Source organism: Thamnophis sirtalis, unplaced genomic scaffold, assembly GCF_051295495.1.
Source record: "Thamnophis sirtalis isolate CommonGarterSnake01/CBP01778 unplaced genomic scaffold, rThaSir2_p1.2 scaffold_4, whole genome shotgun sequence".
NCBI lineage: Eukaryota > Metazoa > Chordata > Lepidosauria > Squamata > Natricidae > Thamnophis > Thamnophis sirtalis.
In genome coordinates, this window is record NW_028261384.1 from 70744405 (window position 1) to 70762892 (window position 18488).

At 42.4% G+C, this 18488-nt stretch overlaps 2 protein-coding genes across 4 annotated transcripts in view; one reads left to right on the top strand and one right to left on the bottom strand.

Annotated features, from left to right (window-relative positions):
- Nucleotides 1-18488, bottom strand: part of VPS41 (VPS41 subunit of HOPS complex) — a 243433-nt gene that overhangs the window by 114871 nt on the left and 110074 nt on the right. For 2 of the 3 annotated variants that reach the window (XR_015696388.1, XM_087713103.1), the window contains exons 8-9: nt 4282-4401; nt 3413-3559 (exon numbers count right to left, since the gene is read on the bottom strand). Coding sequence is in view for 2 of the 3 variants with exons in the window: in XM_087713103.1 (XP_087569229.1) it covers nt 3413-3559; nt 4282-4401 (267 nt within the window). In the remaining variant the exon portion in view is untranslated. The remainder of the gene's footprint in view (nt 1-3412; nt 3560-4281; nt 4402-18488) is intronic. The other variant, XM_087713102.1, reaches the window with a different exon arrangement.
- Nucleotides 10206-10976, top strand: LOC148045906 (uncharacterized). The gene has a single exon (XM_087712161.1). The coding sequence runs from the start codon at nt 10206-10208 to the stop codon at nt 10974-10976; it is 771 nt and encodes a 256-aa protein (XP_087568287.1).

Below are 18488 nucleotides of genomic sequence, written 5' to 3' on the forward strand. Positions count from 1 at the left end.
GCGGTCTCTCAAGTACCCAGATCCACTACCATGAAGGGCTTTATGGGTGACAAGTAGCACCTTGAAGCGTACCCGGAGATCGACAGGTAGCCAGTGCAGCTCGCGGAGGATAGGTGTTATCTGGGTGAAGCGAGGTGCACCCACAATCGCTCGCGCGGCCACATTCTGGACTAGGTGAAGTCGCCGAATACTCTTCAAGGGCAGCCCCATGTAGAGCACATTGCAGTACTCCAGCCTAGAGGTCACAAGGGCACGAGTGACTGTTGTGAGAGCCTCCCGGTTCAGGTAGGGGCGCAACTGGTGCACCAGGCGAATCTTGGCAAATGCCCCCCTGGTCACAGCTGACAAATGGTGTTCAAAAGTCAGCTGTGGGTCCAGGAGGACTCCCAAGTTGCGGACCCTGTCTGAGGGGCGTAGTGCTTGACCCCCCAGCCTGAGAGATGGAATACTTGCCGAATTAGTGGGAGGGAAACACAACAGCCACTCGGTCTTATCTGGGTTGAGCACGAGTTTGTTAGCCCTCATCCAGTCCCTAACAGCTTCAAGGCCCTGGTTCATCACGTCCACCGCTTCATTGAGTTGGCACGGGGCGGACAGATACAACTGAGTATCATCCGCATACTGGTGGTATTTTATCCCATGCCGCCGAATGATCTCGCCCAGCGGTTTCATGTAGATGTTGAAAAGTAGGGGGGACAAGACCGAACCCTGCGGCACCCCATATGTTAGGGGCCTAGGGGTCGATCTCTGCCCTCCAACAAACACCGACTGCAACCTGTCTGAGAGGTAAGAGGAGAACCACCGCAAAACAGTGCCTCCCACCCCCACCTCCCGCAGTCGTCGCAGAAGGATACCATGGTCGATGGTATCGAAAGCCGCTGAGAGGTCAAGGAGAACCAGGATGGAGGCGTAGCCTCCGTCCCTGGCTCTCCAGAGGTCATTGGTCAATGCAACCAAAGCGGTTTCTGTGCTGTAGCCAGGCCTGAAGCCGGACTGGAATGGGTCAAGATAACTAGCTTCCTCCAAGGACCGTTGGAGCTGAAAGGCCACCACCTTCTCAACAACCTTCCCCACAAAGGGGAGGTTGGAGACTGGACGATAATTGTTAAGAACGGCTGGATCCAAAGATGGTTTCTTCAGGAGGGGTCTCACCACCGCCGCTTTAAGTGCGGGGGGAAAGACCCCCTCCCGAAGGGAGGTGGTAACAACCGCCTGGATCCAGCCCCGTGTCACCTTCCTGCTGTTAGCAACCAGCCAGGAGGGGCACGGGTCCAGTACACATGTGGAGGCACTCACAGCTCTCATGGCCTTGTCTACGTCCTCAGGGGCAACATCCTGAAAGTCAACCCAGCGATGGTCTACCAGATTATCCCCTTGTGCCTCGGCTGGATCTGCGGAATCGGAGTCCAAGTCCGACTGAAACCGAGCAACTTTGTCTGCTAGAAACTGGACGTAATCCTCAGCCCTACCCTGCAGGGGATCCCCCGTATCCCTCCTATTTAGGAGGGAACGGGTTATCCTGAACAGGGCGGCTGGGCGCGACTCAGCCGAGGCAATCAAGGTGGCAATATAAGTTCTTTTCGCCGTCCTGATTGCCCTGATGTATTCCTTGATGCAAGATGTTAGAAGTGCTCGGTTCGATTCGGATTTATTGGATCTCCATAAGTGCTCTAGGCGTCTCTTCCGGCGCTTCCTCTTCCGGAGTTCCTCGGTGAACCAAGGGGGCCTCCTGGATCCACTGCCTCGGAGCGGCCGTAGTGGCGCAATCCGGTTAAGAGACTCCGTCGCTGCCGAGTTCCAGGCAGCAACCAGAGTCTCCACCGGACTGTGGGCGAGGGTATCAGGAATAACCTCAAGCTCCGTCTGGAACCTCAAGGGGTCCATAAGTTGCCTGGGGCGGAACCATCTGGTCGGTTCCTCCTCCCTACAGTGGGGGTTTGGTCTCTGAAAGTCAAGCCTCAGTAGGCAGTGGTCTGACCACGACAGGGGTATGATCTCACTACCCCTCAGACCAAGATCACAAGTCCACTGCTCCGAGAGAAATACGAGGTCGAGCATGTGACCCGCTGAGTGGGTTGGGCCCCAAATTACTTGGGTCAAGCCCATGGCTGTCATGGAAGCCATGAACTCCTGCGCCCCATCAGAGTGTTCACCGAGCGAAGGCAAATTGAAATCCCCCAGAACCATAAGCCTGGGGAACTCAATTGCCAGCTCGGCTATTGACTCCAGGAGCGAGGGGAGGGCTGCTGCAACGCAGTTGGGAGACAGGTACATTAGCAGCACACCCACTTGACCCTTGAGGTCCAACTTCACCAGCAGGGACTCACACCCGACAAGCTCCGGAGCAGGGATCCTACGAGGTGCTAGAGACTCTCGGATAACAATGGCCACACCTCCACCCCTTCCCTGGGCCCTCGGCTGATGAAGCACCTGAAAGCCCTCTGGGCACATCTCTACGAGGGGGACTCCTCCCTCCAGGCCCAGCCAGGTTTCAGTAATACATGCCAGGTCTGCCCTCTCGTCTAAAATTAAGTCCCGGACGAGGGGAGCCTTGTGAACAACAGACCTGGCATTTAGCGACAACAGCCTGAGACCAGGGTCCTGGTTACTCGCGCCATCTGGCCTTGGAGTGGGACTCATAGGGCCGGAAGGAGGGATCTCTGTAACGTAGCGAGCCCTCCTTTCCTGGTAATGGCTAGCCCTAAAGTCCCTGCCATATCTGCCCCTCCCTGTTACGACCGTAATGCTCCGGCCCACTCCCGTGTCCGCAATTCCCCCATCCACCCCAATGGCCTCCGCGTGCCTCGGCAGGTCCTCCGAATCAAACACACTCATTCGTTCACCCAAACATTTCTTAGGATTCAGTCTTCAGTCCTAAGTGCCATTGTATTCAATGGTATTAACTTACACAAAGGAAAGATTAAAGTTCTGTCCTTTTTGGTCCTTTGGTTATAAATGAAGGACTATTGTTTGGTAGAAAACTGTTGTGTCTGCCTCTCCAAGAAAGTATGCTTTCAATATCCCAGGTTTCATTACTCACTAAAGTTAAGACTGAAAATAGTTAATAAAACATTCAGCTTATGTTTTTCCTTTCCAAACTAAGCAGTTAATGAAATTCAAAACTCTTAGCAGCTCTCAAAGCACACTGCTGGAAGAGAAAAGAGAAAGATCATCGTAGTCTTGCCTACTCACACACTTAGAGAATGTGTCTGACCCCTGAGCATTTATCATCATTCCTTCTTATGAAGGTCAGCCCAATGATATTTCTATGGCAGCAGGAGTTCTCTGCATAGTAATCAAATCAAATTTCCTTCTCCCCCCCACCCACCCCTATCACTTTCGCTTTCCAGAAATAATCCTCTGTTTGTCTGTGATAGCAGCAAGCATTTATTACAAAGACAGGTAATTGTACCTTTACTGAATTTCCCCAGCCAATAATCAGTGTTAAATTATCTTTCCAGCAAAGGCTACAGGGATACATATCAGGACGAAGGCTTATATCGTCTCGTGGCACATTGGTGATTCTTTGCTTAGCAATCATGTCGAATATCTTCACGCCCTGGAAGTTTAATACACAGTAAGAGAATTATGTGTGACATTTTACACAAAAAACATAGAAGTATTGCAGGCTGTATCAAGGTGGCAGTACTATCCCATTGGAGGCACAAAAAATATTTTGGTTAACAATTGGAAGAATTTGGCAGAAAACATAATGTGAATTCTACAACAAGCTCTTTAAAATATTTAACTAAAAAAGGGAAGAAGCAGTTGTGTAATTTTGCTTTGCTGTCCCAGTTTACAATTACTGAAAAATTATGAGGGAGTGTGACAGTACTAAGTTTCCCAGAAAACTGAGTGGGGGTACATTTTTTCCCCTGAACTTTGATGTGAGGATTTATTCTACAGATTAATGTTTTCCTACTAGCAAAAAGTGAGAATTACATTAAAACCATGGCAGAGGGTAAGATAAATATTTAAGACTTCATATGACAGTAAATCAACAGTTCATAAAGCAATCTACAATCTATGGTTTTTGGCTGAAGAATCCTAAATAAGAGTTTATTCTATAATCCTATGCAAATTAAATTTCTAAACATTTCCTGAATGACAATTATAACAATGTGTCTTAACAAGTTACAGGCTTATCTCTTCTGCCTTCAGTTTTTAAAATATAAATAAGTAATATTTCTCTCATGCACATGCTCACACATGTGAAGCCACTTTAAGATGAATTACGGTAATGACAACAGAGAAGTACACTATCAACCCAGCAGAACTCACCATATTGTTGGCCCATGCAATCAGATTTCCTCTCCATTTCACGCTTCTTATAGGTCCCTCTCCTTCATGTAAAACAGAATGCTTCCATCTATTCATCCAATTCTTTTCAAATAACAATAACTGGGTAGAAGAGTAATTTTTAAGTTTTTAAATTAGATTAATATATATATATGTGTGTGTGTGTGTGTGTGTGTTGCATTTGTGCTGATAAATAAATAAAGGGAGAAATGCAACACAAATGTAACAAAGGCAACAGTAAAAATAAAAACATGACTTTCTGTCTGGATGGTTTCTTGTGATGAGCCGATAGAGAAAGGAAGCACTATGCTTCCTCCCATATTTGGGCATACCAGGGGTTGTGACACAACACACACACACATACATACATACATACATACATACATACACACACACACACACACACACACACACATACATACATACACATCTTGAAATAGATCTATACTAGTTTCCCTTTATTTATCAGCACAAATGCAATATATATTGCATATCATATCATATCATATCATATCATATCATATCTATCTATCTATCTATCTATCTATCTATCTATCTATCTAGTTTGTGTGTGTGTGTGTGTGTGCACGCGCATGCCACTATAATAATGAAAAGTACAGGACACAATGTCTTCAGTTGATAAATGACCACAAGAAATACAATATAGACAAACAAATACAAGCAAAACTAAAAGTGAAAGATTTTAGTGCATTACATAAAATCTAAGATAGGCAAAAAATGTAATCCAGAATTTTTGCTTTTGAATAATTTGACAAAGCTAAATCACCCAGTATAATTTAAATGTCTTTCTTTCAAAATATTAACCTTTATAAAGTGAACAAGATCAAATTTTAATTACAATCCTGGAAATTACTACAGCAAATATGTAGTAACATGAAGATTTGCAAAGAATCATATTTTGTCCTCATGTTTTGTTACTTCCTTTTTATGTGTAACCATGGGAAAACTGGAGTCGTTCTCTTCACTTTTCATCTAAATACATATCCTTGCTATTTCTACATTTCATAAAATATATTATTAGCTCCAGCTTACATAATTTGAGCTGGTGACTCCTAAGGAAGTGGGCAGAGCTTTCTGTGCTGTCAGTTTAGTCACCTGGATCCTGGCCCCTACTCAGCTGTAAAAGCAGCTGGGGAGGTGAACCACAATTGGTTCACAGCAGTCCATACAGCAGAATTGGCTCCTTTGACAAGGAAGTGCACCCAGCCTTGAAACAGGAAGTGATGTGCCTCGCCTCAAGAAGTTATCCTTGAACCCGGTAATTTTTGATAATTAGTTAATTATCAGTCATGAAACTCCCATTCCTTGTGAAGCCTGTTGAGAAGATGGTCAATCAGCAGGTGAGAAGAATCCTGGAGGAAATGTATTATCTAGACATGGGTTTCAGGCTGAGATTTCTTATTGAGACAGCTTTTATCATATTAATGACCTCTGCCAGAGCTGGGATGATGATTGTACCTTACTCTTCTTGGTCTCTTGGCAAATTTGATATAGTCAAATACAGTATACTTCTGAGCTAACTCTGTCTTACAGTGGTTCTCTTTCTTTCTTTGGTGCCAGTTCCAGTCAGTTAGTGGCAAAAAGAGATTGTTCACTATGTCCCTTACTTAGGGGATGTTGTAATCACTCTCCCCTCCTTTTCAACATCTTTATGAAATGGCTTCATCTGCTGGTTTGGTATAATTAATATGCCGATGATATCCAAGTATATCTTTTGATCCTGGATTGGCCAAGTGAGCCTGTCAGATTCAGTCCCAGAACTTAGAGGCTATGTGGGTTTGAATGGGGAAGCATTGTCTCCAACTCAGTCGTACCAGAACCAAGTGTTTGTGCATGTTTAACAGATGTGGTATATTCCAACATTGATCCTTTAAGCAGTCATTCATATTCTAATTACCCCCACAGTTTGTCTAAGGCAACACATAACAGATTCACATGGAACTACTCTTGAAGACCACCTGGAAGTTTCAGCAGGCCCAGAATACAGCTGCACAGACAGTGATGAGCATGCTTTGGTTTTACCATATTACATCTCTGCTTTGTGAGCTGCACTGGGTATCTTTTTGCTTCTAGGTGTGATTCAGAGCACTGACTGCCATCTATACCACCCTACATGGCTTTGGCTTTGGTTACTTAAGGGACCACATGTCTCTTATAACCATGTGTTCAAGCAGTTCTGGCAGGATTGGTGGGATCTGCATTACACTGATCAAATAACACCATTTATTGGGACCCAGAAAGTGGGTCCCAATTAATGACTCTTTGTAATAGTGCCTGCCTTCTGGAATGAGGTCTCCTCCTTGAAATTAAAATGTTCCCACTCTAATTAAAGTTCAAATGACTTTAAAATCCTGGGTCTTTGCCCAGGTCTTTGGGGAGGATTGTTATCTATTGTAAACTACTTAGAGTCAAGAAGCATACAAATATAACAACAACAACAACAACAACAACAACAACAACAACAACTCTGGCCATTGAAACTACATGGCTATGCATGAAGCATGTAACAGTGATACCCATTGTCATCGGGGCACTTGGCACCATGTCCAAGAATTTTATAAGATACATCAACAAATTGCAGCTTCCTGCAATAACATCAGTAGAACTGCAAAAAAACTGCGCTACTCAGAACATCTTATATTTTAAGAGGGTATCTGGTTTATAACTAGGATGCTGGCAGCAAACCGTATCAACCATTAGCACCAGTCACTGGTATTTGTAATGCATTTTTGAATGTTCAGTTGGCTGAGTTTCATATTTAATGAATAAAGTATATAATATGCAGTTTGGAATTTACGGTGAACTGTGGAAAAAGAAATCGAGTTCTATTAATTGGAGCCCTTGGAGCAATAACTAAAAGGCTACCTCGCTATTTGGAAATTCTAAATTTATCAGACTTGAACATTGTGACTCTACAAAAAACCACCCTACTTGGAACAGCTTATATCCTCCGACGTTACCTTAACAGTTCCTACGTCCTTGGTTAGGACTTGAGCTGTTGCACTACCAACCAGTCCCGAAGACTGTGAATCTCACCAAAGATGATGATGATGATGATGATGATAATAATAACAACAACAACAACAACAATATATTATTATTATTATTATTATTATTATTATTATTATTATTATTATTATTATTCCGCCATTGCTGGTCCCAAGCCCGGATGAGAAAGGAGGAGGGTTGGGGTCAAGTTGGCAACTGGCCCCATAAAAAACCCCGCCAACCCATACAATATGGTGAAAGAAACGAATAAAAATTTTAAACCGCATTGGTCATCGCGCGGGTTAACAAAGGCCGCGGCGGATGTTAGGGTCCCTGGACATCCGTCGACAAATGGGCTACAAGTGGACCAGCCAACAAAATGACAAAAATATAGTGCAGATGAAAACCGTGCCATAATGGCCTGTTACTACAACTCAGAGCCAGAAAATGAGGTTATTTAAAGCGAATGTATGAATTATGGAAAGAACAATATCCAGATTCAAATGTTAGTGAACAACGACTAGCAGATCAAAGGCGATTTATTATACAGAATAAAGTGTTTAGTGAAGTTGAACTTGAGGAAATTCAGGCAAATTGCAAAATCAAAAAAAAAAACATCACAAGTGGAAATAACTGATATTCAAGACACAACTAAAGACATTATAGTAGAACTCCCAGAAGAAGCTCTCGGGGAGGAAATAACACCACCACCACTAGAACCAGTTATCACTGAACCAACTGATGAACTAACTCAAAAACAAAAAGAATTGAAGGATAAGATCATGGAGCATTTTCTGCTTAATGAGGAAAGGCAACGTTTACCATCACTAAAAACTGTGCCTAAGAAAATTTTGGTCCCTATCATGAAAATGGTTAATGCAGTGTTTTCAACAATTGAATCGGGATCCATCTTGGAAACGAAACCAGTTAATGTACAGCGCAGCTGTAATAGTCACTAATGAATTAGGCATTAAAATCAAAGTACCTAGTCACACAACAGAAAAAGCATCAAAGCCAAAGTGGAAAATCCGATTAGAACAAAAAGTCAAAAACTTAACAAAAAGTCAAAAACTTAAGAGCAGATGCTAGTAACTTAAAGAACATGCATGAGCAATGGCTTAAAAACAACAAAACCATAGATTGGCTAATCAGAAGATATAGATTGGATACAAAAAACATCAATGAAGCTGCAGAGATTGTAAAACAGCAGATAACAGCAACAGCTAGAAAAATTGAAAGATATGAGGCATGAATCATCCAATATAAACAAAATCAGCAATTTCGATCAGACCAACGGCGTTTTTATCAAAGTCTTAATGTGAATGGTGACACCAAAAGTGAAAAACCAGAAAAGCAGGCCACAGTTGAATTCTGGAAAGAATTGTGGGAAAATGCAAAGGACTACAATAAGGAAGCAAAGTGGATACATGACTTTGAGAAAAGCATTGGCAACAAACAAATGCAAGTATTAGAAATAACAACTGAGATGGTCAAAAATCGAGTAAAAAAGGTAAAGAATTGGACATCACCTGGAAAGGACCAATTACATGGTTTCTGGCTCAAATATCTGACCAGTTTACATGCAATATTGGCCAGGCAACTGAATGAAATTTTATAAAAGGGCCAAATTGATGAATGGTTGACAACTGGAAAAACATACTTAATTCAGAAAGATGCAACTAAAGGAACAACATCTGAAAACTACAGACCAGTAACATGTTTGCCAACAACTTTCAAATTACTTACAGGCATTATTGCAGATAACATGATGGATTATTTGGAAAGAAACAACATCTTGCCAGTAGAGTCAAAAGGCAACAAAAGAAGGAGCAGAGGCACAAAAGATCAGCTCCTAATTGATAAAATGATATTAGAAAATTATAAGAACAGAAAAACGAGCTTGAATATGGTCTGGATTGATTACAAAAAGGCATTTGACTCACTGCCACATAGTTGGATCATAAAATGCTTAGAAACAACTGGCATTAGCAAAAATATTACATCCTTTACTGAAAAGGCAATGAAACAATGGAGAACTGAGTTGGCGATAGGGAATGAGATCTACGGAATGGTTAATATCAAGCAAGGAATTTTCCAGGGTGATTCACTTTCACCTCTTCTCTTCATCATTGCAATGATCCCACTATCAGTAATCTTTAAAAAAATGAAATTAGGCTACCAAACAGCCAAAGAAGCTGAAAAAATTTCACATTTACTATATATGGATGATTTGAAACTCTATGGAAAGTCAGATATAGAAATCCAATCATTGACAAACACAGTCTGAGTATTCAGCACCGATATTTCAATGCAGTTTGGCATGGAAAAATGCGCCACTGTATCCATAAAAAGAGGCAAAATCACTGCATGTGAGGGAATTGAAATGCCCAATGGCCAATTAATTAAATGCAACGAAAATGAAGCCTACAAATACTTAGGCATTCTGCAGTTGGATAATATCAAGCATGGAGAAGTAAAAACTATTGTCACACGAGAGTACACCAACAGAGTTAGGAAAATTTTGAAATCTAAATTGAATGGTGGAAATACAACCAAGGCCATAAATACCTGGGCAATACCAGTTATAAGATACACAGCTGGTATAGTTAACTGGACACAAGCTGATTTGGACATTTTGGACCGAAAAACCAGAAAACTAATGACAATGCACTACAGTTTACATCCACGTAGTGATACTGATAGACTATATCTGCCCCGAAAATCAGGTGGCAGAGGATTATTACAAGTGAAGTAAACAGTTGAAGAAGAAAAACATGCACTGGCTGATTATTTAAAAGAAAGTCAAGAAGATCTATTAATCGAAGTAAAGAACAAAAATCTACTGAAGGCCCAACAGACGAAACAAGAATACAGAAAACATGTGATAAAAATCAAGAATGGAGAGTTGGCAGAACAAAGCACTGCATGGCCAATTTCTGGGGGGGGAAAAAGATAAAGTGGACAGTGAACAAACTTGGTTATGGTTAACAACAGGTACATTAAAGAAAGAAACAGAGTCACTAATCCTGGCTGCGCAAGAACAAGCTATCCGCACAAATGCCATTAAGGCCAAAATCGAAAAATCCTCTGATGATGCCAAATGCAGACTTTGCAAAGAAGCTGGTGAAACTGTTGATCACATACTCAGCTGCTGTAAAAAAATTGTGCAGACTGATTATAAATTGCGGCACAATTCAGTAGCACAAATGATCCATTGGAATTTGTGCAAAAATTATAATATTAAAACAGCAACAAACTGGTGGGAACATCAGCCTGAAAAAGTCACCAAAAATCAGATGGTCAAGATCTTGTGGGATTTCCGTATACAAACGGACAAAATACTGGCGCATAATACACCAGACATCACACTGGTTGAGAAAAATAAGGTCACAATCATAGACATCGCAATACCAGGTGATAGCAGGGTTGACGAGAAGGAACATGAAAAAATCGCAAAATACCAGGACTTAAAAATCAAAATTCAACGACTATGGCACAAACCAGCAGTGGTAATTCCAGTGGTAATTGGCACACTGGGTGCTATTCCAAAAGCACTGGAATTACATTTAAAACAGTTAAAAATTGACAAAATCACCATCAGTCAAATGCAAAAAGCCGCACTGCTTGGATCTTCACACATATTACGAAAATACGTTACGACGTCCTAGGCCCCTGGGTGGGGCCTGACTAGTAACCAATGCCAAATCTGGCGAAACACACTGCGGAAGGAGGCCTTTTAAAGACAACTAAGTCAAAAGCTGAATGTAAGAAGAAGTAATTGAGAAGCGAGCTGAAAATTGGAAAAACAAAGCTATGCATAGCCATTACTTGAAAAATATTGAAGGCAAAGCTGACCAAAAGCTAACTTGGAACTGGTTAAAATCAGGTGCACTGAAAAAAGAAAGAGAAGGCTTTATTTTGGCAGCTCAAGAACAAGCCTTAGCCACAAACTACATGAAGGCAAAAATTCAACATGTTACCACCAACAGCAAATGTCATCTCTGTAATGAGAAAGATGAGAGAGTCAACCACTTGATCAGTGGGTGCAGCAAAATTTCACAAACTGACTACCTACAACGCCATGACCTCGTTGCTAAGATCATTCACTGGAAATTGTGCCAAAAGTTTGGATTTGAGTGCAGCAAAAACAACTGGGAACATCAGGTTGAGAAGGTTCTAGAGAATGAAAAAGTCAAGATCTTGTAGGATTTCAGAATTCAGACTGACAGGCACTTGGTCCACAACATACCTGATATAACAATAGTTCAAAAGAAAAAAGTTTGGTTCATTGACATTGCAATATCTGGTGATGCGCAAATTGAAAATAAGCAGCAAGATAAAATCACAATGTACCAGGACTTGCAAATTGAAGTTGAGCGACTGTGGAAAAAGAAATCGTTTGTTGTCCCAATTATAATTATAGCCCTTGGAGCAATACCTAAAGGGCTACCTCGCTATTTGGAAATTCTAAATTTATTGGACTTGAACATTCTGATTCTACAAAAAACTACCCTACTTGGAATAACTTATATCCTCTGAAATTATTTTAATGGTTCTAGGTCCTTGGTTAGGACTCAAGCTGTTGAGCTACCAACCAGTCCCAAAGGCTGTGAATCTCACCAAAGATTCTTCTTCTTCTTCTTCTTCTTCTTCTTCTTCTTCTTCTTCTTCTTCTTCTTCTTCTTCTTCTTCTTCTTCTTCTTCTTCTTCTTCTTCTTCTTCTTCTTCTTCATCATCATCATCATCATCATCATCACAACAACAACAACAACAACAACAACAACAACAATGCCATGACCAAGTTGCTAAGATCATTCACTGGAAATTGTGCCAGAAGTTTGAATTTGAGTACAGTGGGAACATCAGGTTGAGAAGATTCTAGAGAATGAAAAAATCAAGGTCTTGTGAGACCTCCTAAAGGATGCGGTGGTGAGACCCCCTCCTAAAGAAACCTTTTCTGGATCCAGCCATCTTGAGTAACTATTGTCCAGTCTCCAACCTCCCCTTTGTTGGGAAGGTTGTTGAGAAAGTGGTGGCCTTTCAACTCCGACGGTCCTTGGATGAAACCGATTATCTGGATCCCTTTCAGTCCGGCTTCAGGCCTGGTTACAGCACGGAAACTGCTTTGGTCGCGCTGATCGATGATCTCTGGCGAGCCTGGGATAGGGGTCACTCCTCTATCCTGGTGCTTCTTGACCTCTCAGCAGACTTCGATACCATCGACCATGGTATCCTTCTGCGACGGTTGCGGGAGGTGGGAGTGGGAGGCACCGTTCTTCACAATCGGTGTTGGTCGGAGGGCAAAGATCGACCCCTAGGCCCCTCAATTATGGGGTGCCGCAGGGTTCGGTCCTGTCCCCCCCTCCTATTCAACATCTACATGAAGCTGCTGGGTGAGATCATACGCCGGCACGGGATTAAATATCATCAATATGCGGACGATACACAGTTGTATCTGTCCGCCCCGTGCCAACTCAGTGAAGCGGTAGAAGTGATGTGCCAGTGCCTGGAGGCTGTCAGGGTCTGGATGGGAACGAACAAGCTTGCGCTCAATCCCGACAATACCAAGTGACTACTGATGCTCCCTCCCAAAGATGGTCCAGCTATTCCATCTCTCAGGCTGGAGGGTGAAATTATACGCCCCTCAGAGAGGGCTCGCAATTTTGGAGTCCTCCTGGATGCACAGCTGACTTTAGAACATCATCTGTCGGCTGTGACCAGGGGGACCTTTGCCCAGGTTCGCCTGGTGCACCAATTGCAGCCCTACCTGGACCGGGAGGCCCTTCGGATAGTCACTCAAGCCCTCGTCACCTCAAGACTGGACTACTGTAACACGCTCTACATGAGGCTGCCCTTGAAGAGTGTTCGAAGACTTCAGTTTGTCCAGAACGCAGCCACGCGAGCAATTGTGGGTGCACCTTGGCACACCTACGTTACACCTATCCTCCGCGAGCTGCACTGGGTGCCCATTGGTCTCTGGACACGCTTCAAGGTGCTAGTCATTACTTTTAAAGCCCTACATGGTATCGGACCTGGGTACTTAAGAGACCGCCTCCTGCCAGTTACCTCCCAAAGACCTATTAGATCCCACAGACTAGGCCTCCTCCGAATTCCATCTGCCGTCCAATGTCGGCTGGTGACTCCTCGGGGGAGGGCCTTCTCTATGGCTGCTCTGGCCCTCTGGAACTATCTCCCCGTGGAGATCCGGACCCTTACTACCCTTCCGGCCTTCCGCAAAGCAGTTAAAACCTGGCTGTTCCAGCAGGCCTGGGGCTGTTGAACTATCCAGCCCCATTTGAGGTTACGGCTGTTGTAGAATTTTAAATTGTTGTTTTTATTTTATTTTTTGTATCCCCTCCCTTTTTTATTGTTAGCCGTCCTGAGTCACTCGGGAATAGGGCGGCATACAAACTCAATAAAATGAAAAATGAAATGAAATTTCAGAATTCAGACTGATAGGCACTTGGCCTACAACACACCTGACATAACAATAGAAAAGAAAAAAAGTTTGGTTCATTGACATTGCAATACCTGGTGATGCGCAAATTGAAAATAAGCATCAAGAAAAAGTCACAAAGTACCAGGACTTGAATTGAAGTTGTGATGCAGGAGGAGGTACACAGGTGAACCCCCCCAATAGTTAATCAGGTTAGGTGATTCTAACAGGCTAAATATTATCACTTTTAAAATGCTTAATGTCAGAAAAAAATCAAAGCTCACTTCTGACTTACTAAAGAACTTCCTTTTTTTCCTCCTCTCGCAAAAATAAGGGAACTTAAAAATGTAAGCTTTGCACAAGAATCAAAACAGGAAAGCCTGGTGGGTGTACGGAACCACTAAAAATAATTGTGACAGCCTGCGCATTTTTTAAATGTCAACTCAGACTCAGCATGATTTTAACTTGTAATCAGCGATATTTTAGCAATATTGACCCAATATTTTAGCAATACTTTAGCAATCTTCCTGTCTGCTTCATGAGTAACCAAGATTCACTTCCCTATTGTAACTTGGGATTTCATGAGAATCATGTATTTGTAATTTCCCCAAAAATGTCTTTTACTGACCTAAGCAAAGTTATGACCTTAAGATGTATACGCCTCTTGTGACGCCTCCTGATTTGTAATGATCAATTAAAAAGTATAAAATCTCTGCCAGGGGATAACCCAGGCAGTTCAGTTTTGATGCCAATCCTACTGAACTCTTGAACGTGTTCAAAATAAAGCCTGTCTTCTCTTGGAATCTCGTGGTCTTGGCTCCTTTTTCTGACGTAAGTAGATTGCAGACCTCAAATCTGCTGTTACAGTTGAAGGACTGTGGAAAAAGATATCAAGTGTTGTCCCAATTGTAATTGGAGCCCTCGGAGCAATATTTAAAGGTCTACCTACCTATTTGGAAGTTCTAAATTTATCAGACTTGAACATTGTGACTCTACAAAAAAAACCATCCTACTTGGAACAGCTTATATCCTCTGATGTTAACTTATCAGTCCCTAGGTCCTTGGTTAGGAGTCGAGTTGTTGAATTACCCACCAGCCCCAAAGGCTGTGAATCTCACCAAAGATTAATCACATAATAATATTTTAAATCTTCAATTCAATCCACAGTTTGGGACTGCTAAAAACTTGGCTATTGCTCCAAGGGCTCCTATTACTATTGGTACAACCATTCTTCCTTCACAATCCTCAACTTCAATTTGCAGATGATGGTATTTCCTTACTTTTTCTCTTTAATTCGTACATCACCTGGTATTGCAATATCAATGAATGAGACTTTTTTCTTTTCCACAATAGTGATGCCAGATATGTTTTGGATCTCTGTCTGTTTGGATTCGAAAGTCCCTCAAGATCTTGACCTGTTCATTTTCAAGAACTTTGGTGTTCCCAGTACTTTTTCCTGCATTCAAACTCAAACTTCTGGCAAAGCTTCCAATATATAATTTTGGCAAATGAATCACTGACGTTATAGATCATCAGTTTGAGATTTTGCTGCAGCCACTGATAAGGTAATAGGGCTGGTTCTTGAGCAGCCAAAATGTAACTTTCAGTTTCTTTCTTCAGCACCCCTGATCTAAATCATCTCCAGGTTAGCTTTGTATTTACCTTTCCTTCTATATCCTTCAGATTATTGACTGTGCACAATTAGAAACTCGATGCTCAATTGTTTCCTTTCAATATTCTGCTTTCAATCTCATTTTCAAGAGGTTTCCTTTATTCACCTCCTTCAGCAGAGGCTCTTTTGCTTTTTTTATGTAGACATTTAAGGCATGTTTTTTTCCTCTTCCACAGTTTGTTTTACCTGTAAAAGACCTCTAACTCCCGGAGATCTAGGCAAGTACAATCTATCAATATGACCTTTTGGGTGCCAAGCATGGTGCATTGTCATTAGTTTTCTTGTCTTTTGATTCAAATAGACAAGTTCTAGCTGTGTCCAATCAATTATTCCAGTTGAGTATCATATTACAGGCACTACCCAGGTGTTAATTGCCTTTAGAATATTTCTTCCACTTAGCTTTGATCTCAGAAGCTAATTGGCCTGGCCCATTTGCCAAGACACCATTTATCCTGGGCCTTTGGCCGCATGAGACAGTTAGCTGCCGGCCAATCAGGTGGCAGGCAGAAGGTATGATGTTGTGGGGATAGCCTGACAATTTCAGGGGTTTGGGGGCTATGGTGGGGGAAAACAGGAGAATGGAGGTAGCATGGCTACTGGTGGGGTGGCAGCCTACCTGCCCATTTGGTGTCAGACAGACAGGATCAGGTATGAAGGGGGGGAGCAGTAGCCCAACTGCCCCTTTTGTGTCATGATTGCAGGATCATGTGGAGGGTGGGGAGAGGAGCGGCAGTCCAACTGCCCATTTAATATGTAGCAGGCAGACACAGGTGGGAGTGGGGGGAGCAGCCCAACTGCCTGTTTGGTGTATGACAGGCAGGATCAGGTGTGGGTTGGAGGGAGGAGCAGCCTGATTACCCATTTGATTTGTGACAGGCAAGATGAGGTGTGAGATGGGGGGAGGAGCAGCTGCCCAACTGCCCATTTGGTGTGTGGCAGGCAGGATCAGGTGTGTGGCAGCAGGGCAAAGTCCATGAACAGAAGCAATGAAGAGGAGGGGGAAAAAGGAAGCTGCTGCTCCACAGGTTTTTTTTTAAGCTGTCAGAGGCTTCTTCCAGGCAGCACAGAGAGGATGCAGGCAGTAGGGGCTTCACATTTTGACCCTCACCCTCCCTCTGTCATTTCTTTTTACACCATCCCAGCCTGACAGGCCTCTGTGTGTCTCTCAGATCATGTCTCCCAGCCCACTTCCCCTTTTTCCCTCTACTCATGTCAGTCTGGTTTCAGTCCCCCTTCCTCCTAGCTCCTGTTAGATCTTTAGGGAGTGAGGGAGGGATGGCTGAGGCCTTGAGTGTGGTGTTTGGCAGCGGGGATCTCTGGGGTGTTGGATGGGACCTTGGCAGAAGCTGGATCTTGACATACAGGCTTTGTTTAAAAAGAAAATAAAAGAGACTGAAAAAAAAGAAAAATCACCACAACAGCCCACAAGAGGGGCAATAAGGGGAAAGACAGAGGCAGGCTATGACATTGGGGAAGAAAAGAACGAGAAAGACAAGAGAAGATAGAATTGGAGCTTCTTGCAGCCATCTACAGGGCTGTGGGCGGGAGCTGGGTGGGGGCGGGATGCGAATAGTATCAGATTGAAGTGGATATGCAATCCACTGTCTCTTGAGCACACACATCATTGAAGTAGTAATAGGTGAGAAAAACAAACAAGCACTTTAAAAAAAAGCTTTCAATGGAATTGAAGAGTTGGAAGGGACCTTGGAGGTCTTCTAGTCCAACCCCTTGCTCAGGTAAGAAACCTTGGGCCTATACCATTTCAAACAAGTGGCTGTCCAGTCTTATCTTAAAAACCTCCAGTAATGAAACTCCTACAACTTCTGAAGGCAAGCTATTCCACTGGTTAATTGTTCCAGCTGTCATGAAATTTCTCCTTAGTTCTAGGTTGCTTCCCTCCTTGATTATTTTCTATCCATTACTTCTTGTTCTGTCTTCAGGTCCTTTGGAGAATATTAGTTTATTTGATAATTGATGTTTTATCTCATTTGCAAAGGGGAACTGTTCTATCTTCCCTCAAAATTCCCATTTCGTCTGTATATCTTGATGTCAAGATATGCAAATTGAGGTTCCTGCGTAAGGTTTTGAATTACATGGAATGATGAAGGCTGTTTGAAGACCAAAGCTTTGAGTTACATGGAATGATGGAGGCTGTTTGAAGATTGAAAGTAAAGTCTTTTGTAGCATCTTTTTTGGCCTAAGATATTAACATTGCTCTGGCTTTGATTTGCCTCCCCTTTACATTTAACAACCTGTTTTTCATGAATAAACAAATGTTGCATCTAAACAATTATATATTGTTTATATATATAATAGCACTTCAGGAGAACTTAAGATGCCAGATTCCCTTCTAATTATCCATACTACACCTACAAAGGATTTTCTTTTTGGTCTTCAAACAGTCTCCATCATTCCATATAACTCGAACCACCATCCCAAGACTGACATGGGAAGCCAATAAAGAACTATACATTCCATTCATTGAGGACAACAAGCACTCATTGTTGTGTTATTGCTCTTAAATTTGTTTCTGATGGGTACCTCTATGTGTTTGATAAGCTGAGTGTAGTTGATTCTTTCCTTACTTTTTGGCACTGTGAGCAGTGTAATAGATGCAGTGCCAGAATTCAGAGACTCGGAGAAGTAATAAAAAGAATAAATGAGCATTCACACACCCCATCAGCAGAGCATATGGAAGTGGCATTTTCCTGACCAGCATGAAATGACGGGCAGAGGAGACAGTGGAAGGCACATCTGAAATTATCAATTTGTGTTTGGCCAATGTGAGCCCAGCTGTCTCAATAAAATCAATGGATGATTTATCCATTAAGTTGCCAGGAATCCAGATTGACTAAAAGATATACATAGTCTAATGTATGTTTCTTGAATATGCAGTGCTCACCTTTGATATTTTACAATTTAAAATATTATGTTTATTGTATTAAATAAGATTTTGGGAGGGAAGGAAGGATTACTTTGCAACATTCGCTTCATAAGAAGCTTTTCCCCTAATTTCTATTACAGTAGCTAAAGACAGACCAGTTTGCAAATTGTTATGGAGGAAACAGTGAG